This window comes from Numenius arquata, chromosome 8, assembly GCF_964106895.1.
Source record: "Numenius arquata chromosome 8, bNumArq3.hap1.1, whole genome shotgun sequence".
NCBI lineage: Eukaryota > Metazoa > Chordata > Aves > Charadriiformes > Scolopacidae > Numenius > Numenius arquata.
In genome coordinates, this window is record NC_133583.1 from 43,052,109 (window position 1) to 43,079,581 (window position 27,473).

Here is a 27,473-nt window from a genome sequence, read left to right on the forward strand (position 1 = left end):
ACTATCTCTACAGTCACTAGAGCTTAGTGTGCACAGTGCAAAGATGTGCCATACCAGAGCAGCACAAGGGTAAAGCAAAAGTTCCCACACTCAGTGTTATACTGATTTTTTTTTATTTTTTAATTTGCACCTTTCTGAGCACTGTGCTCACAACAGCAACAGCCAACTTCTACTGCTCTACCAGTAACGCTACATGCTGAAAACTGTCAAAGGAAATGCAGGTCCTTGCTACACAACAAAATCTTCCTCTAACGTAAAGTTCATTATAAGATACAAGAAGAGAAGTCTCATTCCTCCTTATTGATGTGTAAAGAGCATTAAAGAAAGTTGCTCTACGTGGAATTTCAGGCTGGTAGGTTTTTCCTGTTTAATTCTTAAGTCAACTGCTACCAGTCAGCAGACAGGTCCCAAGGCAGAGAGCATTGCCCAGCTTAGAAGTGGATTCCTGCCATCCTGAGTGCACAGGACTACCAAGGTCAGAACATCAGTGCTGCCTGATGGAGCTAGTGCTGGGAAACTGCTTCACTGACTCACCAGGCTGCCAGTGAAAACACAGTTGTCTCAGCGAGAATGGGAAGAATTAATTCGGATCTCAGACCCGGGCAAGAAATTTGCTTTAAAAAAAAAAAAAACCCAACCTTAATGAAAATGATCTCATACTCATCTTCAAGTTTCTTAAATAGAAGCAGAATGTCAAAATAGAGATTAAAAGGAAAGAGAGTAAGTCCAAATCTGCCAAAAGTTTTTTCTTCTCATGGAGGCCTGGAAAGATATCTTTGTTACTAAGCAAGATCAATTTTTTCTTCTTTCCTGTGACTGGACCTTAAATGGGTGTAAAGTGGCAACAAGGTATGTGCTTCCTCTGTGCTCAGAAGGTGAATTTCAACCTGCATGTACTCCACACTGAACTCAGAGGGAAATCATTTGACATTTAGCTCTTTTCTGTGGTTCACAGTTTAACTAGTGGAAAGCAACAATACTGAAAACAAATTCAGAACAGTATATTGCTTCAGTTAGGTCTACCAGATCTAACCATTTCTAAGAAATTTTCTCTAACATATGTTACACAGAAATAAAACCTGGGTTGTGTATTTTTGCTTTGTTAGGTTTTTTCTTCAATTGATATAGATCTTTTATATACAAAATATTATGAAACTTCACCAACTAGCTGTAGTCCTCTTCTTTTGCCATAATTATTTCAACTGATTTCAAAATATAGTCTATAGAATTTATTGCATATTTCACCCTTACAAATAGTTGCAAAAATCTTTCTATACATCCATTATAGATAAATAAATTAATCATGAAACAAAACAGCATCTATGTATTCTCTTCATATTCTAAAATAGCTTCTTTAAAATGTTATTCAGGTAGGTTGCAATAGTCCTTTTTTACTAGATTTCATAAAACCCAACTAAGTCCTACTGAACATCTTGTGAAAAAGAAAACATGGGAAGTCAAAAATGTAGCTGATTTTTCTCCCTGGCTCTGAAATCAGGAAGGGAGCTAGCATTCTGAGGACTAGCAGTCACTTCATGTGTTTACAGAGTGTATTAAAAACTATTCAGAGAACACTGACATAAAATGCTAGGTAAAAGGTCCTATCATAAAGACTTGTTATATGAAAACAGGCCACATAGCACAGATACAGCATAGATCAGATCTTCTGAACCTTATTTACTAGTATGTCATTTACTAATGAAGAAGGCTAAAAACAGACAAAAAACCCCAACAGGATGTTACCTCCACAAATACTACAAATACTTCTTACTTCAGATTCATTTGGCAAATTAGGGGTTAGACTCAAATCGGGGATTTGAGATATTGCCTGTTTCTTTATTCCAGGAACCATTCATATTCTTTGGTAATGTTATTTGTTACAAAGCACCTGCCTCCAGGCAGCACACTCTTCTTTTTCAAGTCAAAGGCAGCAGATCATGCAACTGTCTTCGGGCCAGCTGGCCGTGCTGGCTGAGCTCTCTAGTAGTTAGCTGGTATGTCCTCATTCCAATGTACTTATGTCTTGCAGAATGCCACTGCTAAATTTGGAGCTGCTTTTCAGCACAGACTTCTCAGTATCTCTGATCCATCAATCTAAATAGACTAGTACAGGAAAATCTAAGTCAATCAGGTTACAGTGAACTGTAGGGGCTTTTGACTACCAGCTGCGCAATGAAGCCTTATTTTTTGAAGGTGCTTCTGAGCTGAGAATTCTTGAAAGTAAGGAAGTGTAGCTCTCAATTGCACACAATTTCCCTCAGCTGCAGAGATTCAACATGCACCAAAATCCTTTAAATTAATTCACTTATTTGGCAGGAGGTTCATGAGCTTTTTCTTTTTGAAGTTCTGTGCAATATTCAAATTAAACCTTTTTTCTTACAACAAAAACGGAATAATTGGCATTCGAAGACTTGGATAATCCTTGAATTCTCGTAGGTAGGTGCAGTGTTTATCCTTTGCCCAGATTGTCATCTGAATGAAGCAAAGCAAGGTGAACAGCCCCACTGAAAGAAAGGGAGAAAAAGATGCATGTCATTATCAGGTTAAAAACACATTCTTGTCACTGACATCACTTTAGGATGAAGTACTGAAACAATACTCACCTGGAACACACTGAGTCATGATAGTGAAACTGATCCAGGTCCCCACCTGTTTTGGCCAAGGAAATTTAAAATATTTCTGGTGACAGCATTTGCATTTATGTCTCTATTGATCAAAAACAACCTTGTCCTAGTATAGGTAAATAAAAAAGCCAAGGTCAGCCAGATCAATTTCTAGTGTTAATAACCTTTAACCAAAAATGTGAACAGTGCCTTATTATCACAGATAAAATCTTCATGTTTGCTTCCATAGCTATTATCTTGACAAAATTTTAAGCATTACAACATAGTGTTCTTTAAATTGCTCTGCCTAATTTTTATTTGTGACACCTCCATCAGTGCTAGGAATGGTAACTTTCTACAGCGTTGCTCTCACTACATATGTTGATCTGCACTGAAGTGAAAACCTGATGCTCTCCTGTGCAAGAGTGAATTTTACACAGAATTGCACTGGTTTTACCTGCTTTGGAACTGAGTCAGGAGTTTGGCTTCTGATTAAGGAATATGAAGGGATAAACTGATTCAAGCTTCTAAAGCAGTCACCACCAGCACAAGCGACTGTATAACTTAAGAAAACAGGGAAGATGACCTGGGCCTATTTCCTGTTTTCTCTACCACAATATCTTCTATTTGTCTGCCCACTACCTTCCTGTATACTCTGATATTCCTGGGCTCTCTTATATTATAAATCCACCAGATGCCCCCATCCCCTCATTGCAACACACATTCAGTGGCAATCTCCCTGTCTGCAAAATTTGCACTGCTTTAAAATGTTATATCTGTCTCATCTAGAGGCCACACTGAAGCACAGGCCCGGGGGCCAGGCTGTCTAACGTTAGCCCCATACGTTCTGCCTCAAGGGAGGAGAGGAAGAACAGAGAAGTTCCTGCCTGCAATCTGATTCCATGGGGTTTAGGGGAGGAGGGAAAATGTATTGAGCTGACCTCTTTCAGAGCTTTCTTCTATGTTTAACATGCCAAAAGAAATGAAAATACATTCAGCAAAACTAAAATCTGAACATCTTGTTTGAAAATACATACCTCGTATGTATAGTTAGGGCAAGATACAAAGAAAAACAGCCATGTGAAAGGATTCTTTGTTGGATATGGGATCTTACGGGTTTTGGATCCTATAGATTAGAAAACAAATCACAAAATATTCACACTCCTAAATATATTGTTTCCTATAAAGACAACCCAACTCTCCCTACTTCTGTGTCTCATCTCTGTCAGAGGGACAAGCACAATGTGGGAAAACAGGTTGTCCTTTGGACCCACAAGAAGGAATAGGATAACCGAGGAAATGTTCTGGGCATTAGAAAGTCATCTACATATGCTTTTGATCGCAGTCACTCCTGTGAGAAGACGTACCTCAAGTTTTAGATTTAAAAGTTAAAGGTTTTCTCAGATTGTCACAGAATGGTATTTTTGCAGTCATAGTTGATAGCTGTAAGATGTTTGGCTCCTGGCCTGCACAGAGATCTTGTGGCCCCTGTAGAAGCCAGTGAAATTTCCCTTGCTCACCAAAGCAAAGCTTATACTAGCACTGTTTCCTTAGCACTAGTATAACTGATATAACTGCTCCCCCCAACACAACCTGGCCTAACCAATAAAAATTACTGTAAGATAAGAAGTGCTGTTTAACAGTCACAGTCTGGTGTTGGATTCCTTGCACTGTCTGATCTCCCCTAGAATCCAGTCTTTACAGTGCTGAGCAACCTGTGTTGCCACAGCAGAGGTACTGAATGGTTGCACAAAAGTGAAAAACAATAATGCAATTTTTACCATTTCTCCGGAGGTCACTGAGTGCAACATGAATGGAAAAATTTCCAGCTTCACACAGCTGCAAGAAAAAGCATGACAGTTAAAAATATGCTCCCTTTCTATTTACTTTTCCTTTTGCTATCTCCTGGCATACTTTAAAAAAAAAAAAAAAAGAAAAAGAAAAAGAAAAGAATCTATTATGAACATGATAAATATCATGTTATAAAACATGATTGCTGTCTGACAGGAGGATGGAATGTCTTTGTAAAAACATGAGTCCGTATTATACTCTAATATATATATTTATGATATTTGCCAACACATGTGGACTCAGTATCCAAAAGATCAAATTTACTACTTACATAATCCCCATGAGATCTGAAGGCAATAAACCAAGGGGGATAAAAGTAAACTCAGGAGATACCTGCTTTATCTTTTGGTTACTTTTTGTCTTTAAAAACACACAAAAGAATTGATTTGGATACTTTTGGTTTCTCAAAAGTTACTAAAATCTCAAGGAAGATACAGGTTGGACTCTAAGTTTTCCTCTCTAGAGTATAATTGATATGAATCATGAAATATAATTGACCCAGCTTCCTCCACTGGTTTTAAATAATGCTTCCCCAATCAATTATGCAGGAAGTGTATTGAAGTGACCCATTTATATGATTATGGACAGTCTCCAGTGTCTGAAAATCATAATTACTAAAACAAAGGACTGGTGGTCAGAGCTCCTGAGTTTTATTCCCAGCTCTGTGCTTTCAGTTATGTAGTCTCTCTATAAAATGGGAATAGATTATGAACTCACAGAATTTTCATACTGGGAAGCTGCTTTGAGATCCTGCAGTCAATGACAATTAGTTTCTCAAAGCAAGTGAACAGCTGATGTTCTAAATGAGTTGTGCATATACATAGGAAAAATGAGTGCATCTTTGTTGGCTACACTAATGTTGCTTCTGCATGTATGAAATGTTCCTAGGAACTGTGAGAATGAACAGACAGTGACTTAAGAATTTTGCTTCATAAGGAAAGCTGTAAAAATTTTCTGAAGCCCAGCACAATGAACCTCTATCGCTGGAAATTATCAGCAATATACTTTCTTAGCTGGCCAGTTCTCAGAGTTTTATGATCTGTTGTGATTCTTAACACTGAATAAACAGTTCACAAAACAAACTCACTGGCTTTTAAACAGTGGTAGTTCCAGAATTCTTTTAAAGATTATGATAGATCATCCCAGCACATAAATATCGCAGTGTCAGAATGGATACTGAATCAAAATCTTCTCTTGTGTACAAGATCACATTAAGAACTGGCAGTTTTATCTGTTCTGTGTGCAAGGGGTCAACTTTAGTAGTACGTCCCAAGTGTTCAAGTTCTAAGTATCTGCTTATCCTACTCACTCCTCCACTTAGCATAAGAAATAAAGCAACATGTTTTAGCATTTTATAAAAAGAGCAACAAACCTACCAGAAACATGATCACTGCAAAATTTATCTGTTTTTTCCCATAAGCTATAAAAAAAAAAAAAAGATTTACATGGGATTAGTACTAATATACAAATACATAAGTACTTAAATCATATTGAGGGTTGTTTTGCTACTTACAAGGAGGAGTGTAAAGAGGATGATTGATATAATAAGCAAGCCAAGCTGCAAATCCCCAGTAATACAAGCAGTTCTGAAAAACAGGGAATTTTTCTTTGTTTTAGTACGATCCTCTAGGTCAGTATTCACTGAAAGGACCACTGATAACAGTGAATTGGACTGATCCTTCAAGTTGCTGATAGTACAACAAATACTGACAATACTAAGTGTGGTAAGGTGGGAGCAGACAACAGGAAATAACAGGAAGAAAGTGGAGCTCATAGAGTAAGATTTCATCTCAAGTATCTTGGAGCTGTTAGTTTATAAACAGCTTTAGGAAGTATGTTTATGCTATTGAAAACAAATTTATCTTGTCTGGCAAGCCATTTGGCCAAAGACGAAGTGCCATACAGACTGTATGTTAAAGACAGACTTGTTTTGCTAACCCCTGAGACTTTGTAAAACCACATTTAGGCATGGTGCTCTCTTCCCTTCTTATTACTTTCTACTGCCCAATCTCTTTCCTTTCCTCTTCTCCTTCCACCCATCAGATTTCTTTCTTTCCCGTGCTTTAACTTTTCCTACCTGAAGTCATCATGGCTGACGCTTTCCTCTGCCCTTTCACTATGTTATCTTTAGTTGTCCCCTTAGCTTCCATTCTCCAAACTCTGATAACGTAGCTGTCACTAATGGCTGTATTGACCCATTCCTGACCAATCTCAGAGCTTGTTCACAGGCTTCATCCATGAAAAAAACTGCTTGCAATGACAATCTCTACCCCTTGTTTGGTTTTCCTGGCTCTGGCTCTTGTGGTTTTTCTTCTGACACTCATTGCTGCTTCAGTGTCTTGTTGACAGGTTATCTTCTCCCTCCCTATATATCTGTAATTAGGAGGGATGACCTTTCTTGGCCCATTGCTCTTCTTCCTCAGCGCTGTCACCTCTAGGTGACACTCTCTTACAGACAGACTTTAACCCTTGTCAACAACTCATAAATTTGCCTCTCATCAGTTGAGATTTCTTCCTTTATCAAACCTAGTACCTCAGTTTTTAATGTTTAAGGAAATGTTTGGTTACCACGTGGACTTCAGCAAGACCAAAACTGAGCTCTTTATCTTCCTTTCACCACTTCTGTTCTTTTTATTCCTCTTATCTTCCCTCCTATTTTCACCCTTGAGTAAAACACTGATCCTCTTACTCTTTCTGGTGATGATACTTTTTTCTTGGTATTTCAACAGGTCCACGTACCTTAGACATTTCTAGGTCTTTCTGCTTTCTCCTTCACGGCTTTCCTTTCTTGCTCATGTGGCCAAAATTGTTATTCAAGGCTGCATTCTTTCCTGTCCTGACTAGTTTTACTGTTTTTTTTTTCCCTGGCTTTGAATTTTGCAGCCTTTTCCCCCTATATATACCAGAACTGCATTTCTAGCAACAGTACCTCGAAAAGTGATTACCTCAGTGTCTGCAACCCAGACTAGCTGACTGCAGCATCTGATGGTGCGTTTTTCTGAAAATGCCGGTGAGCGATAAACCCCCCATCTGCTGCAAATAGTTGTATCAAACATTCTGTTGCATTTCCACTTTCTTTTCAGAGTTAATTGAACCATTGAAAAGTCCAGAGTCCTCAGACAAAATGGACACCTTTTTGAGTATGCTGTAACACAAGCACATAGTATGTCCTTGCTCTGAGATTATATATTAATAGATAACTTATGAGAAAGAGCGAATCATTAACCAATAATTACAGGTCAGGTTGGACAAAAGAGCAGAGAGATTAAATAACTTCTCTGTGACAACTTCCCTTTTCCCCAGGAAAAGCAGCAGAGCCAGAAGAATGACTCCAGCAAGGATCAATCTACTTAGCATCCTATCCAGAAACTACTGCTTCCTCCCTAACGCTAGCTTCTTCCACCATCACCTACAAGTTACTAACTGCTGTACAAACTTAGGTGGAAACAGTTTCTTGTAATCTTGGAATGGCATCTTATGAAAAACCTTTCCCTAATTTCGGGGCCTGGCACAGGATGGATCATATGGCAATGGATTTCAGTAAAGTAAAATTAAATAAATAAATGTTCATGGCTCAGCTCCCAATGATACATGCTGTAATTAAACTGAACAAGTACTATTAATCCAAAGAACATGATTTACTGCAAAAGTATTGCTCAGTTATCAGAAAAGGAGCTGTAAGATGAGTGGAGTCTGACACTTATAAGGTCCTTAGCAGTAACAATACAAATGCCCAACTGCCACTAGAGCCCTTATTGCTCATACAAAAGCCTCCAGTGAGGTTCAGACGGGAACAGTGGTGTACATGCAGACTTCGTAAACTCACTTGAAAGAAAGAAGTTGTTTCTGTGAATCTTTCCTATTCCAGGTGAATAATAAAGCTTTACAACAATCTCTTATAAAGAAATTTTGTGGATCAAGTTCAGGTATTGCAGGGATCCCATAAATAAATTACTCTTAAATTTACAAAGTTATGGTTAGGATTTTTGTCTTCTTGGCTCTACTTGGTGATCCCTATGATGATCAAAAGTATTTCTTAATGCCCTGCCTATGTTTATTCATGACCAGCTTGTACCCTTCTGTTTGTCTCATATTGTCTTCTGGTTTAAATGGTGTTTCTTTAGGTTGAGTGTTTTCTTTTCTTCAGATGTTTTTATAGAAAGTGACAATTTCCCTTCTTCTTACCCATGGAAATGTTCAGTAAGACCAGTCATAAAACTAATCTTTGAGGAATTCCACTGGTACCTCCCTATTATTAAAGGTCTGACAGATCCTTTTCTGGCACAACCACAATCATCTTTCCTTTAGTTAGTTCCTTTATCTTCACACAATTTTTGCATTAACCCTTATCTTATTCACCCTGAGTCCGTTTTTTAATAAGTCCAGATAAATCAGGTATTCTACCTTTCCATTGCCTAGAAAAATCACATATCTTAGAATTATACTATGTTAGTATATAGCATGAACTGCTTTAGGTGAACCCCTGCTGCATTTTATGGCATCATTTATTCTTATTTCCACTTGGTAAACAAAGGATGAGAATCACAAATCTCATCAGTTCCTGTCTCACATCTCTGCTTATTGAGACTGAAGTGTCTCTTGTTAAAGGTAACTTTCCATTGCGCTTAGGAAATAAGGTAGCTATATCTGCTATAGTCGTGATCAAGCACCTAAAGTAAGAAGCTTTGTCTACCATCTGTACGTGAGAGAAAAAAGGGAAGAGGATGTGATATTTTTCTCACTGACACAATTCTGGAGTAACACCACCAAAATCAATGAAATTATAAAAGCAAATCAAACCCAAGCACTGCTAAGCAGGTAGAAGAAGAACTGTGAGCAACTTTACAGATGAAAGCAAGTACCACCAGCAAGTACCACCAACCTGAGAAGGTGGAAAAGCAGAAGTGATCAGAATGCGTGATACAAATGTCAATTTTAGCAATAGTTTGTATGGTCTGAAAGGAACAAGTAATTGTCAGAGATGGCAATGAGGAAATGAAGATTTATCACACTGTATAGATTCTTTTTCAAGGTAAAGTTGCTCATTTATTTGCTGTTTAGCATGCATTAGCTACTATTGTGACAAGAACAAGTCTTTAAGAGATCTGCTACCCTTTTAACAACCCCTGCACTCTTCTGCTGCAGAAATCACTGCAAATTGTTAGGGAGGATTCTTTCTGAGAACTCAGCTCAACTACAGGCCCTCCTTCCATTTAGAAAGCATGAAGCTATCGCCAGAACTGCCAGGGCCACTGCGCAGTTGTAAGGAGTTAGGCACAAGGGAGAGCTTCAGCTGCTGGGAGCACGGGTGCCCTAACGCAAATTCCACGGGACTGTCTAAATACCAGAAGTTACATACCCAAATGCTGATACTATACTACATGTTTTCCCAGTTGTAGATTATAATCTCCTGTCTTCCTGAGTATAGAGCGTATTTTTGAATACCAGTGTGTACTCTGTTGCAAACATTTGTGAAATAACTACAGCCCACGCGTTATCATGCGGGCCACTAGGAAATAGGGGATCTGCATCTCCTGTGCCACGGCAGCGCTGGTGATGTTAGAGAGCGCGCCTGTGGGAAAAGAAAAATGCAGAACAACCAAGCTGCTTTGTGCTAGAGCAAAAAAGGTAAATTAACACAGTTGCTTGACAGCCAAGAGAGCGTTAGGGGCAAAGAAGATGTAAAATGACTGTTACAAAAAATACATATTTTTTTTTTAAAAAGGCAACCCTCCCAACACTGTGCCTACCTGTGCTACCTTAAAAGTTAACATTGTTACTAAAACCTTCACACCCAAGGCACTACCTGAGTGAAAAGGGAGGGTATGCTGTAGGTTTAAAATCCTAAAAGAGCAATGAGACTACTGTAACATGAATAACAGTATGGCAACATGTGGGTTATACAATAGCAACATTAAGAAACCTTTTGAAAGAACTACAGCTTTATGGGTGAGATTCGCTGTGGGTTACTACAAAAGCCACATCAAAAACTCTGTGCTGCAGAGCATAGGCTGGCTGGGTTGGATTTGTAAGGGGGGCTATGGATAGATTCTGACACAATTTACCTTCACAATATTCCTCAGTGGCATAGTCCCATGGGAGAACCGATGAACAAATACTGTTTCAATCAACCTTTTGATGTAGTGGAAAGAATGGCAGATACATGCCAAGCTAGAAACAGCAAGACAAAAGCATTTAAGAGTGCTTAAAAAAAACAGGTGTGGCAAGACATTTGGAATAAGACTACAATGCTAACAAGAAATACCGCTCAAGCCTGCAAACGGACTTACTTAACTACTGGATGCGGGCTTGATGTAAACCTCTCATCCAGTCCATAGACAAAAGGCATGCGGAAATAAAACAGAAAATAGATGAACAATGGACCTGTATATTCTATCAAAAATACCTGCAAAAAGAGAGAAAATAATTAGACAGCTGAATTAGATGATGGGTTTGCTTTGGTTTCTTTTGTGATAACTAATGCAATGGGATAAACACCTCCGCTGACCCAGGATGGCATTTATAGAGTCAGGGAGGGAATAGCAGGTTTGGGCTTGGGCTGTGAACCTGGTAGACATGCACGTAAATGTTTTGGAATGGATTTGCTTCAGTTGCATACAAACAGCCATTGCCAGTGCAGCTGACACAGTATGGGTATGAAAAGATAAGAATGGCAGCCCAGAGATCATGATAAATATGCATGCGTGTTACATTTAGGCAGCTCTCACCCTCCTCTTGCCCTCAAAAACTGTTGCTTTATTTTGGGTTAAAATGAAATTTGGTGAACAATTTATCTTGAAAAAGAGGGGCTTTGTTTCTAGCGAATTAATTTTGTTTAAACTGGAAAAACAGCTTGGAAGTGTTCACAGATGACCCCATCTGTATGAACAGTTAGCACAACAGATGTCCCAGGAAACCATTCTTTGTTCAAACAATATTTAATTTGAACACAAATGAGGAAAAAAGGAAAAAAAAGAGGAAACCAAAGGAGCTATTATCTATCTTGATTTCATTTTGGATAGGTGTGCATTTCTTAGGACATTGCTTTAAATTTAAGTTAACTTTGGATCAAACATGAACAGTTGAATTTTCCACACTTCTGTAAGTGAGGAAGGTAGGCCCATACCTCAATTATAGAGAAAGAAGGGAAATGGTGGTACTTCTGTCAAAAAACAAAACAAACAAACAAAAACAAACAAAAACAAAACAAAACAAAAAAACCCAAAACAAAATGAAAATAACAAACCCCAGGCTAACAACCAACCACTGTTTTCTAACGTGTTTAGAGTTATTTTGATACTCAGAAAAGTTGTGCTATCACCTTCTGTAACAACCAGCATTTTCTCTGGTGAAGATCGGGTTTGATTGTAGGTAAGAATTTTGTCTTTTTATTTGATAAAACTGAAGTATTTGTTGGCTTACATTTGGATGAAGTACCTTGAAGGGCAGGGAGAGCATAATGTGAAGGAAAGATTATAGAATGGCAGAAGTCTGGTGTTACTCTGCACTGTGATATTTCGGTATATGTTAATGCATGTGTGTCTGGGAGTCTACGTTGCCATCAGAAGTTTTTGCCCATCAGTATTTTTTGGATTGTGTAATAGTTGCTTGATTTATCAGCATTGTATCCAAAGTAATGATGTGAAGATTCAGTCTTGCAGAACATTTGACTTTTTTTATCTTACCTCCTATGAATGTTGCCTTTGCTATTTGTCATTAACACAAGATTTTATTAACGTCTCATGGCTAAGAAATGTGCCTTTAAATTACAGGATACTTTTCCCTTTGTGCTGTGCTGTTTCATTAGAACTAGTGTAATATGTGCATCATGGACCTTCCAAAGAACTGGAAGGGTCATTGATCACCGCATTGCACAAACAGCAGTGCTGTGTTGCCTGCTGAGTGAGTTGTAACAGAATTTGCATTTGAGCTAAGACAGAAAATATGTGAGGTCTTTGTGGATGGTTACTAATATTGCAGAGATTATCAGCTGTCATTAGTCTGCCACTAGTATCCCGGGACACAGCCACGTGCAGATAGCTGACTGATCTTACTTTCGTGCATTTTCCTGCTGAAGTCACTTCAATTAGTGATATGTGAAGTTGTTCACATGCCTCTTTGTAGGACAAACTCATAGGAGTGTAATCCTTATCTTTGTCAGGAGAGTTACACAGGCCCTGTGAAGCAGATCCGCAAAGGCATTTAGACACCTAGTTCCTAGGGATTTTGTGGCAGACTTCTAACCCATTTGAGAATCTGCACCTCAGCTCAGTAGAGCCAACCTACCCTGCAGCAAGTTTTCCACCGCTGCTCTCCCAGGGAACTAGGCATTCAGAGTATCCTGTTACTGCTTTCCCTGATTAAATGAACTGAAGCAATGAGGAATCATTGCCTGCATCCACTATCAGAGCAGGCATCATGCAGAAATATCAGAGAGAGACAAAAAGTGATGTAAGGATTAATTATAGAAAAATAGCCATTAGAATGGCTCAGACTTGAAGCATAGCTCACCGTAGTCCATCCTATCTGTGGCCCTAAATCTTTAAAGTATAAGGTAGCAGTTGTGCCAACAGGGAGGTGCTGCAGGATTTCCTCATCCCTCAGGGACTTTCCTTCTGAGAAGGAAAGAAGTAATTACATCTCAGTGAAATTCAAGCCAACTTTGGTACCTTACTAACTTTATATTGTGCTTTAACCAATCTATGATATTCTTTGATGTGACATAGGTTTATTGGAATCTCAATAAGCAAACTTAATTTTGATTTATCCCTGCAATCACATATAAGCCTGGATCCTCTATTCACACCAAGACAGTTAGGAGAATTCTCAGTCCTGTGTGCCTGCCTAGTCTAGTAGATTGCTTCATCACTGCTACAGCAGAATTTGCTGATAGGTCACTGCCCTTTAACATAGTTCACTGACCTCCTAGTCAGCTGCACCTCCATCTCTCTCCTCCCTCTTCCTCTCTTCTCATTGTCAGACAAACAGAAGCTAGGATAAGCTGAGATTGGAAGGCTCTCCTACAGAGGTTTTCATTGCCTCCTTTTTTCCCAACCAACCAGCTAGGTGGTGATTCCACAGGACTTGAGCTAGTACTCAAGTTTGTAATGCCTAGATTTGGGGGAATCTGCAGAAGGCCAGAATTTTCTCATGGTGAGTCTCACAACATAAGTCCATGGAGGAATCTGGCAAGGTAGATCTTTGAAGAAGGAAATAAGATACTCATAGGCCTGTTTTCTGTGGACAGATTCTACACGATGAACTACTCTTCACCAGCATACTTTTAAGAGACTGTTTAAACAAAACTCTGCTTAATGGAAGCAAGAGAAGAAAATGCTACATTTTATACTGAATGCTAAGATGAATTAACATTGTTTGGCAATCAGATTTTCTTTTGTGCACCCAGGCCACATACTAAGAGGCTTCTAGTAGCAATACCTACAAGTGCATTAATGAAGTCAGCCAGCTGGCATCGGCTTTGTCAGCAAATCCTACATCCATGGCAATGTGTTTTGCACTAGCTTACCTCAAAAGAACTGTAATTCCTGCCTGAGAGCAGAGGATTGTGTGAATTGATGGCTTTAATTCATAGCCCTTTTTAATACTCCCAGCTGAGCATCACTCTGGAGATCATTTCACTGCAGCCAAGGGAAATTAGTATCTCAATTTTGTGCTGCCTGTCTTGAAAGCAAAAGTGCTCTGTAGTTAGGAAGTACTTTGGAACAATGTGCAGACTCCCGAGTTAATTACCAAGCACCAGGCACATGGGTGGAACTCTGTTCAATACTTTCAAAGAATTAAATTGGTTCTGGATTCTCTTCAGCCTTTGTAGTGCTAATTAGCATAGCTGGAAACTCATTCTTAAGAGCTAATGCCCATGCAACGTACAACTTTTACGCCAGGTCCCTGCTCACAGCTTTGTTACTCTAGTCCTCACCAGTACTTACTTGGATCAAGTTTTATGGACTGCCTTGCTGGATACCACCGAGGATCTGTAAGACCATACAGAATTGTGTGATATACAAGGTTTGGTTTAGGTCATCCGCTATTATAACAAATGCAACACAACAAGGTAAGATTTAGTTAAAGATTTTTAGGAATATTTATTCAACAGGAATATCTGTGAGAAATTATGCAGCAGAAAAAACCACAAAGGTGTATCGGGGTAGTATAAAAAATGATACTGAAATCTCACTGTGATCGCATTCATGTGCAGGTTACTTAGCATTATGTATGTACATGACATTTTAAATTATGTCATTTTCTTCTATTTATATAGTGGATATTCTGGTATGATGTGAACTGCTGCAAAAGTTATACTCACATATTTTATGGAACATCAATCTGATCTCCCTAATTGTGGCATTTGGTTCCACCTAGGCAACAAAAATATTGCATATGTAAGATGCGTATTTTGAAAGTCAACTACTGGGTGTAAGAATATTCAAGTAGAAATGTGACTTAAACAATGTAACAGTATAACCTTCTTACAGGTGGCTAGGATTGGTATGGGTGATTCAAAGTACTTCTTACAGGAAAACAGGAGGACAATTTGTGACATCCATTTCAGAGGCAGCTTCTCCAGCAGTGATCAGGAGTTACTACAACAGCATTGACAGTTTGGTGGCTTATGAGTGAGTAAGGCACAACTGGCACCATCTTACTGAAGCAACTGAAGTTGTGCCCTTTGCCCAAAAAGCTCCTTCTGGAAGAGGGTTGAAGTGCTCTGTAGCCAGTGTGTGTAGAAGGGTGCACAATGCTTGCCTCTTCAGTGGCCAAAGAAAGGCTATCAGGAGATGAAATACCCTTCGTAAACACTAAATTTACTTAAGAAAAGTTAGTAATTTTTAAAGAGTCACCTAGCATTTTACATAGATTTTTGTTTTACCTTATCTAGGAAGCATAGCTGTTTCTTTGTCTTCCAGTCAAGGATTTCCACCTGATAGGACACAAAATGATAATTACTAATTATTGGCTACATAATATCTAAACTTTTAGTTGATTCCCAAATTCCCAGTTATCGTTTTGAGTGAGATACCATTTTTCTCTGATCTGTGGACTCTGCTAAAAACACTTCTGATGTGCTCAAGAGACGGTTTTAATCGTAGCTAGGTTCCCAAAGCACTCTGCTTGAAAAAAAATTTTTATTCTTGCCAAATAAATTGTCTTCCTGGATATATTCAGAAGCAGAAGTAGCTAACTTACTGATCAAAACACATTGATCTGGGGTATTTTCTTATGCTAGAGCAAGAGGAACAAATAAGAGAGTAGTTTCATAGGAATCACTAAAGACCAGAATTTTTATGATTTGTAAAACTAGAAAGACAGTTTTGAGGAAAGAACAATTAAATGTGTACATATATGCATGTAAGAAAATATTCTGAGTATGTGCAGCTTGAAGATTAATGTCCATTGTTCCAGAATATTTTTTTCATTGTATATCTTAATTGTAAAGAGAATGGAATATTTTAATTGTAAATAGAGTGGAAAACATCAGTGGACATAATGAACAAATGCAGCTAAAGATCTGGACTTCCCAAATCCTTAAGAGGTTGTTATAGGAATATTCAGTGTTACTCTTGCCTCTCAGATCACCTGTAATAGTAACTACACATTAGCATTTTATATTCCAAGCCGTGGTTTAGCTACAGCTCTGAAAAGGAAAGAGCAGTTTATTTCTGTGATCATATGGCACTTTAGCAAAAGGTTATGATTTTAACCAACAGCCAAGCAGAAAAGTCCTCAGACACTTCAAAGCCCAGTTGCAGCAGGCTCGCAAGACCTGAAATACCGTGATGGTATTTTAATTTCATTTGTTCTCATCAAACACTGTCATGGAACTTTGTGGTGTAGCTAACAGGGAAAGTCCAAAGCTTATCCATCACACTAAATGACTGGGACTATCATTACTTAGTACCAAAAGCATTTGTTGATTCTTTTTTTTTTTTAAATAAACATCTAGCATTAATTATGTTCAGTATTCAGGCCAAGAGGATAGATTAACAGTAGACTTTAAATATGATTCCTTGCTAAAAATAGGAGTCACAGTCCAGTATATTTCTAATAGGGTTGCTTTGAAGAGATCACTTCGTTAGAGTATCTTATTTCCTTGTTTTACTTGTCCCAAATTGTTCTTTCTCTATGGATGCAGCAATGGAGCACTTCAGCTCTAGCAAGAAGTATCAAATCTGATCTCCACAAGGGATACTAAAGCAGTGATATTTTCTACCTGTGCATTGTAAGCTCTAAGTGGACATGAAGGGACAAAAGCACTTTTCCTCCTTTGTGTTGGGATATTATATTTTTTCCCTTCTATTTTTTTATATTTGAAATAACACAAATTTCAAGTTTAAATGTCTCTGTTTGTGGGACATCTCCATGGGAAAGCAAATGAAATTCTTGAAATACAGCATTCTGACTCTTGCAGTCCACAGGACTTGCTACAATGATTATTGAAAACTTTGGTGTATCTCAAAGCTCTTGTGTCAATGAATACCATTGGGCTGCCCTAGAGACTGCAACAGCACCCATAGTTTTAGCAGTCTCCTTCCCGTTCCATACCTACTCCCAGCATATGCATTTTGGATCAGAATCCCCCATGGGCAGTTTTAGTCTATGGCCTTCAGTGGCTGTATTAGAGGAATCTTCTCCAGGGCAATTAGAGAGTGGTTTGGGTATCTTTCTGCCACCTACGCTCTTTTAACAAGGCCAGACTGAAAATCATAGAGCATTTTCTTTTGCTCTGTGGTTTTCACGTGAGCGGCTGTACAGAAATTTAGCCTTCGGAATCAATGTGGAAGACAAACACATAACATCTTCTATACTCTTATGTGGTTCTATTCTAGTGTTTCTCTTTGAAGTGCCAAACTGACATACCTGCCTGTACTGGCCCATTTCTTCAAATACCTAAAGAGAGCCTGTCGAGATGATGGATTGATTCAGACTCTTCTTGAATGCGCACAGTGATAATGGTGAGAGACAATGGACACCAGTTGCAATATGAGAAAATCCAATCAGATACAAGGAATTTTTTTTACCATGAACTTGGCCAAACATTGGAAGAGGTTGCCTAGAGAGGATGTGGATCTCCATCCTTGGAGGCATTTAAAAATGGACTGGACAAGACCCAAAGCCAGTTGTATCTTCTTAGAGCAGGAGTTGGACTACATGGCTTCCAGAAGTTCCTTGCAACCTAAATTATTCAATGTTTCTACTTTTTTTTTGGACACCTATTCCTGAATTTCAAATATTTCAGTTACTTTCAAGATCTAAGCAAATATCAAACGTTCTTTCCCTTTTCAGAAAGACAGATGTATGAACACAGCTTTAGATTCCACTCCAGTCCATAGAAAGTTGTGTGACGACAGAGTGAAAACAAGGTGACTGTTCCTTCTAACTATCATGCCTCTTAGATGTATCGGAACATCCCCCAGTGTTTAGATGTTCCCTGTGTAAGGGACAGAAAAACCTGATCCAAGGCAAGAAATGTTATCTTTTCTGAACATAATGGCCAATCACATAAGCCCACGTAGCACTGAACACAGTGTGCCCTGTCTTCAGGCACAGCACCAAGTCAGTTAATGCATTGGTTGGCAACAGTTGATAGATACCCAGCAATCTGTTCTGGGAACGCTTACTGATGGGTATCATCCCTTTCAAATATAAATTGTTTGGCTCAGAGAACTTTAATTTCTATGTGTTTTCAAAGCATTTAGCACAATCGGCCACTGACTGTTGGCTTGCACTAATGCAGTATGACTTACAGTCCATGTATTTGGTGAATTTTTAAAGGCATTTTAAATTACAGCTTCTCTAAAACTTTGAGTAGAACTTAGTCAATAGGCAGATTTGTGCATGATAGCTACATTAAAACTCTTTTATAAGTGACTACAAAAACATCTTCAATGTTTAGATAACAAATTTGTTCTAGTGCATACGGAGTAAGGATTAATAGTGTCTTTAAAAACACAAAAAAATCTTGTTTATTTTTGTTTAGAACAGGTCAAGAGCAAAGAAAAATCAATATATGATATAAGCAGAGAGCAGTACATTCAACTGTTAAACTTTTATTCAGAAAATAAAAGGCAAAAATAAAAGGGGGGAAATTTCATAGGGGGAAAACAGTTGAGCAAACTGCATTTAAAAAAGATTTTTAAGATGCAGTGTCCCTGCAATAGGATATAGTCAATCAAATTCACACGGTGTAAAGCCATTTCAGATGCTTAAGGATCAACAGATCTTCAAAAATTATGTGATAACTATTACGGAAATATTGACAAACTTATCATGTCTGTGCATCCTGGAAGTTTTATTTGCAGCCGTTTCTACTCAGCAGATTCAGTAAACTGGAGCTGAGTGAGATTTTGTGAGCACTGACATAAGCATATATTGTATTGATTTCTTTTGAAATTACTCAGTAAAAAAAAAATAAAAAATGCTTATTTTACAGTCTAGGAACCAACCAGCCCAAGAAAGAGTAATGCAGAATGAATTCTCCCTGAACTATTTGATTGCTTACATAAGCCAGGTTCCTTGAATTTACACTAAAAAAAAATAATCCAGTGGTTGCCACAGTCCAAGTTAAATCTTTCTAAACATTTTATTTTTCCTATACAATTAGTAATTTTCTCTATGTCCTTAGACTTTTCTGGTATAGTGTGTTGTTCCTGAAGGAAGGAAGCATTCTTTAGCATCATCTCACACTAGGGTATATCAAGAATAACTTTCTTAAGTCAGTGGAATTAAGGCAAAGGGAAATTGCTGTGAGCGTACTTACACTGAAAACTATGTTTGTGTTGCTGCTGCTGCTACAAATGACTTTCAGTCTGAAACTTCCCTTGCACAGGAATGTGCAAACTGTTGCAGAAGATGAGTCTAAGGATCCTTATCTAGAACAGTATCTTTCTTTCTGATGCAGCCAGCAGCAGCTGGCTCAGAAAAAGTAGTAAAACAGGGCAAGAATATAGTGACTGGGGGTAAGAGAGGAGACAGGCACAGAAACTGCTATTTTCCTGCACTGGAAGTGCTGCCTTTGTATTTAATAGCCTTTCCTGGATTTTTCCTCAATTAGTTTATCCACTTGCCTTTTAAACCTGAGTAAACATTTTGCATGCACTGTGTCCTGAGGCGAGGAGTTCCATAACTCTGCCACATGCTGTGTGAGCATTTCCCAAAGCAGTACCAAGGCAAATGTTTAACCACAAAGCGAAATTTCACCATCTTACCTGTGGAGTGCTGTACCTTATTCTGTAAGTAGCCCAACTAAGTAAAGCCTTAGCTCTCTGAAGCAATCGGCTCATCTTTCATGAGTCTAGAGTCTTATTACATTATTTCACTGTGTATAAAGAGAGGAGATGCAGTGACACCCAGACTCGAAAACATTTTATACAATTAAATTTCACTTTTGTAGAATTTAGATGTCTAAGATTTACAGGTTCACAGGATACCCATTAGGTACTTACTCCTCAGCTTCCTAACTTCTGCTCCTATGCAAGCCAACGAGCACCACTGTCTGAACTGTGCCGAAACTTTTAGTACTTTTTTATTTCTTCTACCTGTTTCAGATTTGTTAGTTAGGCACGCTTGCATCTAAATCCTTGAGGACCTTGATCCAGTAAGCATCTTTATCCCAAAGTAAGCACAATGCACGGCATTTAGATTATAGAATCATGGGGTAGTTTTGGTTGGAAGGGACCTTTAAAGGTCATCTAGTCCAACCCCGCCTGCAATGAGCAGGGATGTCTTCAACTAGATCAAGTTGCTCAGAGCCCCTTCCAACTTGACCTTGAATGTTTCCAGGGATGGGCCATATACCACCTCTCTGGGCATTATTTCTGAATGAAACTGAACTGTCAGCAAAGGAGATGATCTATTTCTTCATGCTTTATATGTAATGGTTAGACACACTGCCAGGAAGTTGGAAAATTGCTTTAGACTGTTTTCTGCCATTCTCCACTCCTTGCCTAGAAGGCTTGAACCACCAAGCAAGGAATAAAGGATTCAAGAGAGACCAAAAAGTACAGGCAGGAGAGGACAGAAGTGTATTCCAGCGAAAAGGGCAGTCTCCTACCAAAGAGAAGTCCTGAATTCCTGTATCTCTGGGCTGCTTCAAGCACTGCTCCCTTCCATTGTCATTCTGTTCTGCATTTCCCTGAAGTGGTATACTTCTTCATGGGATACCAAACAGCGAAGGGGTAGAGTTGAAGTAAACTTGGATACCTTAACCAAATTCTCATATCTAGTTTTGGAGACAGGTGTGTAACCTGGAAGCATGGCAAACCCCAAGTCACTTTGTGGACCTGGACCTGAGGATGGTGACAGGTGTAGAGCTACAAGTGGACATCCTTCAGAAAGACAAATCCATTTATATAATTGACAGATGATAAAAGGAGTCTGCGTAAGAATGGTCAGGAAGGAAAAGGAAGGTATATTCCCTTTGAGTGGGAGGCTGGTTTATTTTTCGCAAAATGGAAAAGCTGTTAGAGATCTACGCTTTCACGGTGAATTCTGGGTCTCAAAAGCCTATGAAAGCTTTCCAGCTTTTACTAGCATGACATCTTGCAGGAGGATACACAAGATGGGAAAGGAACCTGCACCAGTTAATACTGACTCAGTGGGTATTCATTTACCCTGGCTAACACAGAGCTGCACGTTGCCAATTTCCCAGGCATACTGAGGAGTCACATCATTCACTGAGTATCACTGTCACTATGAAGCAGACTGGAGTGCCTCCATCTGAGAACCTAAGCCAGCTTTGACTCAACACTAAGTAGACATCCAGGTTTTTCAACACCACTGTGTGGCCTTTTCCATGTGCAACAGAGAATATTCATTGCCTCGAGGCTTTAGTTTATGGCGACTGTTTTCTACGATGACAATATTCAGGTAGAAGACATTTATGAACTCTTTGTGAAATCACAACAATTTATTTGCATCAGCACTGTGATTTGCAATGTTCAACTGCAGTATCTATAGTTCTATTACTACTCTTCGTGGATCATTTGGTGTATGAATGTCAAAATGCATATCCAGTGTATGCTTTTGACATGAAATTGGAGAGATTGAAGAGAGAGAGATTTTTTCCTTTTTTTTTTTACCTAGAGGTATCAAGAATAGGTCTGCTGTCCTTCAACAGGGCAGGAAGCCCTAGGAAGTTTGGAGCCCTTATACTGACAGGTGCACTCACAAGATTTGTATTATTTTTTAAAAACACTTTAAAGAAGTCTATTATTTTTTCTAAAATCTTCTCATCTCTTTCTGTGATAATAATCTTATGTGTTACTTATGAAAACAGAGCAGATGTCTTCAAATAGCAGGGCAATTTTCAGCAGTGTTCCTTTAAATGACTGTTCAAGTATCTCATATGTGGCCTTGTCTTGCTCAGGCAGCTCTTGGAGGATACAGAATCTTAAAATCCTCTGCAGTCCTGCTCTTGGCACTTGCTCTCGGTGCTCTTACTTGATGAGGCTTTAGACAGCATAGCTCTGAGTGGGAGAAACCTTTGTAACAGGAGCTGTGACATCTCAGCAATGCTAGCTGGGCAGCAGTCACCCCCCCGTGCATTCAGAGGGTTTTCATCACAGTCAGAAGGGGGAGAAGCTTTAAATGCCAGCAAGGGGGGGCAGTACATTATTGCTTCTAGACTGTACTGCATATGTCAGTTCAATCTATCCGCAGGGAGTGAAGACTCCAAAACCTTTTTGGTTATCACTGCTCACAGAAGGCACTTCCCATCCAAACCAGTTAAAGAAGCAAAAGTAGAACTGCAGCTCTTACGACAGTAATTTTCTACGGTATGAGTGTATTAGTTGAAGTATCTTTCCTCTAGGAGGCCAGAGCACCATACTATTTGCTTTATATGAAATGCTTTTGAAGACCTAAACCTGTCAAGTAGAAAGAAAGTGTAGAATTAATTAGTCTAACTTCAGAGCTCTCTACTACAGACATTTACATCGGAGCATGTCACATAGACATCCTCTGTATGGAAAGGAGAAAAGCAGGCACTTTTAGGATAAACTGTATCATAAGCTCTGAAACATATCTAAAATAGGTCAGAAGAGTTGTTCTCTAATCAATTAGGAGAAATGAGCACTCCTAGAGAATATTAATTATCTAGATACAAGTCTCTATCATAAATCTCTACATTTTCGGAGGTGAATCTCCTGAAATTATCAGGTGCGATACTTCCAGGTATCCACGTATTTCCTTAAACTGTAGTTGCTCTTGCTAAGCTTCTTCTGAGCTGTTAGTGACAAAAAGCTGAGGTGAAATTAGAAACATACCAATACTTGAAGTAAACAAGACCTATTTTAGCTTTATTACAGAATAAGAAATGTAGAGGCAGACACGGAGACATAGATCTAGGAGAACAGGAACCTGACTTTGTGTATCAGTTCTAATGCAGACATCTCATAAGTAGAGGGAAATCACTAAGCCACTCCGGATTTTTTGCTGTCCACTCATTAGGTCTAGCATACTTCGGCTTAATTAGCTGGTTGCTCGTAATTCTTGGTATTAAGTTTGAACACAGACAGTTCAAAATAAGGAATTAAAGGTACTTCCAAAGCTGAATCTGCCTTTCACTGGCTTCTTAATAGTCACTTTCATACAATGTTGCCTGTTTTTTAAGGGTTTCTGTCTTTAGCTGCCTGAGAAAGACTCCCATAAAGAAAAGCAAGGGGATTGACAGCCAGTGTCTCAGCACTCAGTCAGTCTGATGTTCTTGCCTATCTTTTTGTAGGTTCGTTCACCAAAGGGTGATTTTATTCACGCATAGGGGAGAGGACCTTCCTACATACTCAGGAACCTATGAAATGGATTGTGTACTAAGCATGATCAAATGCACAAGCTCAACAAAACGGGAAGAAATATTCTACACCAATAAACCTCTGCTAAACTTGTAACAGTCATATTCTAAAAACTTCAGACAGTGACAGTTTGGTGACTGTAAAGTGCTTCATGATTCTTACAAGGAAGCACCACAGAAGAGCAATAAAGCGTAAAGGTTTTGGAGATGTACAGCGAAAAATACAGAACTACACCATACCTCAAACAGGGAATGCTAACGTTTGTAACACTGATAGAGATTTCCCCCTGCCCCCAGGAAGCACTGGGAGAGGCTGGACGCTTACCTTCTCTCTTTTCATAGCTTTAGATAGTTTTGAATGTGTGATGGGAAATTGCAATTCAGAATGCAAATTCAATGAATTTATAACAGAAAGCAAATCAGTGGGGAGAAGAGTGCAGAAAGTGATATGCAACAGCACTGCTCAGTGCTACCTAGACTGTCCACATCCTACACCCTGAGTCAGCTCAGACACACGCTGGATGAGCTAGGCAAAGCTGTTTCCACCCATTATCTGCTGTACAGAGAAAAGGACTAAGACATACACGGCTGACATGTAAATTCATGAGGCATTCTGAGTTTGGATTAGTGTTGCTTAGACACAGGATCTTGATTTAGGACTCAAAAGACCTGTTATCTGCTGCTATCGTTCTGCCTAGCAAGATGGAGCAGGTCATTCCATTTCACGTGTTTCCCCATCTGCAGCATCAGGTAGCAATAATGATGTCCATGCTTTTGAGGTCTTCTAGCAACAAGTGCTATTCAGAAGCTCAGTTTGGCTAAGGCAGAAGAGCAAACCTGCAGATCAGACGATGACCTAAGACATTCAGGAGGGTAATACACATGTGCCTGCTCCTGCATTTGGACCTCACAAGAGTTTGGGACACTGGTAGAAATGCAGGAGGCAGTGAAAAGCTTGGCTGTTTATCCTAAAAAAAACAGGGAAGTGGACCCTGCAGAGGAAAAGACACGGTGCGGGTGCCTACCTCACACCCACAAGAGCTAGAGGCAGCTTATTTTGCTGAACTGTTTGTGATGTCCAGAACACTTTTATAGCTTTGACAAGCAAAATCTGAACTTCTAAGTCACGGTAAATAACTGAAGGAGCAGCTGCTTTTCAGATTGTTTTTGATTCTGTTAAATGTTATAACAACAATTGGTTTGTATTTCAAGGGGGGTGGGGGTGGGGAAGAGAGGAATTGCATTCATTTTTAAGCGAGTCACAGTGAAGAAACTGAAGTGTAAGCCTGCAGAATCCTATACAGGATTGCTGACATTTAGCTTGTACCAACCTGCTTTTGTAATACAAGCCACTCTTAAGGATTTTTGTCCTAGCCAGCCTAACTAATTCCAGCAAAGAGTCGGTGTGGCTGTGCGCATAACTTGATGAGATACACACCCCCAGGTGCACATTACATTATGTACACACAAGGAGCCGACCGTACCGAACTCCGTCCGCTTATTTTTCATTTCCCACGCAAGACTAAAACGCCACGTTCTAGCCGGGGGCCGGTTGAGCCTGCCCGGGGCGGGGGCCGCGGGCCACCGCTCGCCCTCGCTCCTCCCCGGCGGACGGTGCGCGCTGCCGAGCGCAGCCGGGCCGGGAGCCGTCCTCTCGGCCGGGGCACCGGCTCCCTGCAGCCGAGCCGAGCCGCCCCGGGATCGCTGCCGCCCGGGGGCCGCCTGGCTCAGCGGGGCGGCTCTCGGCGAGGTGCACAGCGGCTGGCGACAGGGTCTTCCAAGAAGTTGGGGACAGAAGGTGCCGAGAGCGTTCCTCGCTCTTTCCTTAAGGGCTGGGATGCGCTGCCAGACGCACCCCGGCGGGCTGACCACGGCTCTGCCTTCGGGAGGATCCGCGGAAAGCCCAGAGCCATCGATCCGGCGCCTCCGCGGACCGCCGACAGCCCGCCTGGAGCCCGGGACTCCCCACCCCTCTCTCCGGGGACGCGGGGAAGAGGGGCGGCGAGGGGAACACGCCCGGGGAAGGGAAAGACGGGGCGGGCGGGGGCCGCTTCTGCCTCCTCGCCCTAAGGCAACCCCGGCTTCAGCGGCGGTGACTTGCCTCGGCAGACCCGGGAGCGGACGGCTCCGGCTCCCGGGCGCTCCAATGCAGATGGAGTGGGGAGAGAGAAGAGTCCGCCGGGACCCCGGGCAGCCCCGTCTGCCGCCGGCGGGTTGCCGCGGGCCCCGGCACGGGTTCGCCCCGTCCGCACCCCACCCCCGGCGCCGCCCGCACCCACCTCGAAGAAGCCGGCTCTGCCGCTCATCCTGCGGGCTGCCGCCGCGCCGCCTCCCGCCGCCGCGGCACCTTCCCCGGGCCCCCGCGCCGCGGCCAATCCGGCGGCGCCCGGCCCCGCGGGGGGGTTCCCGGGGCAGCGCCGGGACGGGGGAGGCGGCGCTCGAACCCCCCCCGCCCCGCCCGGGGCCGCGGGTGCGCGGCTGGGGGGACGATTCCGCGTCAAGGCGGCAGCGGTGTCCCCGGCAGCCTGCAGCAGTGCGGGGACCGCCGGTGCCTCGCATCAGCCAAGTTCCGCAGCTCCCGGCGCTCAGAAACCTGGAGGGGAGAGTAATGTTCACCCACCGCCTGGAGTGACGATTCAGTGGCATTTCATTCGAAAGGGTAATTTATTTTCCTTCGAACATTACAGAATTACTGCAGGAAATCAATCGCTTTCCATATGTTTTTTTGGTTTTTTGGGTTTGTTTTTTTTTTTTTTTTTCAGATCTGAAGTAGCTTAATGAGATAACCTGCAAAAATACAACCGACTGTGAGGCAGAAAGCGCCCTCCTTCCTTCCTCTGATAGTTTACCTTGGGTTTTGGGGTGACTGGACTGACAACAGAACTCTTCTGAGATCCTGTCTTTCCTGTGATGTGTTCCTGCTGCTGCGGAGAATTAAATGCACGGCATAAAGCAGTACAGAGGCTGATATTATTTTTCCTCCAACCAGTCGTCATTATGTGATATCCTTTTTCTAGAGCTAAGGTAATTAAATATCAGAAAATTCTACAATGCTGTAAAGGAACATTGCTTTTTCGCTGCCATAAACTTCCATTAGACAGAAAGATTTATGCTATGCACCGTTTGAAAACCTGCAATCCCCAAATTTAACCTGCTTCCATAGAATTATAACCATCAAAGCTACTTAAATGAAATATCAAAGAATAAATTTCACTAAAAGAAAGGGTTGGAAAGCCAGCCCTTCTGGACAAGGGCTTCTTTCCCTTTCTTTCCCTTCTACTGGAAAGCCAGAAGGTCGATCAGAAAGACCCACGGGACAGAATTCACTACTAGTGTAAATATGGGTAAACCTGTGAAGGAGTATGGAGATGTACACTCCTCCTTGAGCCGATTACGAGCCTGGATGGTCAACCTTTGGGCCAGGTTTGACCTTCTGGATTTTTACGTTAAACAAAACAAAACTGCTTTTTCAAATAAGCTGACTCTTCTTTCAGCGTATTTCACTTACAGATGCTCTGTATTCATACAATGAGGAAAACATTTCAAATACATGAAAGTAATCCAATACAGAAAAGTAATCAGAACACAAATATAAAGAACATTTGAACTAACCTTCTGTACCAGAAAGCGATGGGGCAGTGCTTCAGACTGACACAAGTTATGCAAATGGGTTCTCTGTATGAGCGCAACAAGCAGCCTGGGGAAGGAAAATCTGTTAGAAACAACTCGAATTCCTGTGCTGCCAGCAAAACTATAAATTGTGGTTCACTGTTCCCTTTACATTAGTTATGAAAAAAAAAAGAAAAAAAGAAACACACGCTTTGATCTCCAATACGGAAGGACTTTAATGTTCAGAATGTGGCTTTCCAGAAGCCACCTGCTCTTAAAAAATATCCCCAAACCATAATCCTTCAAGTTTCACCCGTTGTGTCTTCACTGAAACCAGCCAGTGTAAAACCGGAGTGATGCCCTGACAGTCAGTTTTAGGTTCCATCAAAATGCAGACATAACCCAACCAGATAAGCATTTGGTTTCCTTTTGGGGGCCTTTTATCTCGGTGCCTGTCATCGCTACCTGGCAGTTGAAAGCGCCGTGACCAAAATTCGGATGGTTCTATTAAATTTTCGGAGCCTAGAGCAGCTACACGAGTACTGTTTGTGAGGGGACGACACTGCGCCCACCGCAGTCGCTCACGGCCCGGCCGGAGCCCGGTC

General features: G+C 40.7%; 1 protein-coding gene across 1 annotated transcript; it reads right to left on the reverse strand.

Moving 5' to 3' along the window:
• Positions 1-1,587: 1,587 nt before the first annotated feature.
• Positions 1,588-25,593, reverse strand: LOC141467165 (very-long-chain enoyl-CoA reductase-like). Its single transcript, XM_074151542.1, has 13 exons — positions 25,539-25,593; positions 15,343-15,393; positions 14,779-14,830; positions 14,402-14,446; positions 12,966-13,069; positions 10,745-10,860; positions 10,520-10,625; positions 5,968-6,040; positions 5,831-5,874; positions 4,385-4,442; positions 3,641-3,729; positions 2,604-2,649; positions 1,588-2,504 (listed from the first exon to the last, which is right to left on the reverse strand). Exons 1-13 carry the CDS (start codon positions 25,563-25,565, stop codon positions 2,377-2,379), a joined length of 939 nt encoding a protein of 312 aa, XP_074007643.1. The 5' UTR covers positions 25,566-25,593; the 3' UTR covers positions 1,588-2,376.
• Between the last annotated feature and the right edge of the window lie 1,880 nt (positions 25,594-27,473).

Bases quoted from the DNA above. Each gene is read 5' to 3' on its own strand.
- LOC141467165 (XM_074151542.1), bottom strand. From the start codon at position 25,565: ATGAGCGGCAGAGCCGGCTTCTTCGAG. The intron at 14,447-14,778 runs GTGAGTATAACT...ATGGTCTTACAG, and splicing joins ATTGATGTTCCATAAAATAT to ATCCTCGGTGGTATCCAGCA. The intron at 6,041-10,519 runs GTAAATTGTGTC...CCTGTTTTTCAG, and splicing joins CACTGAGGAATATTGTGAAG to AACTGCTTGTATTACTGGGG.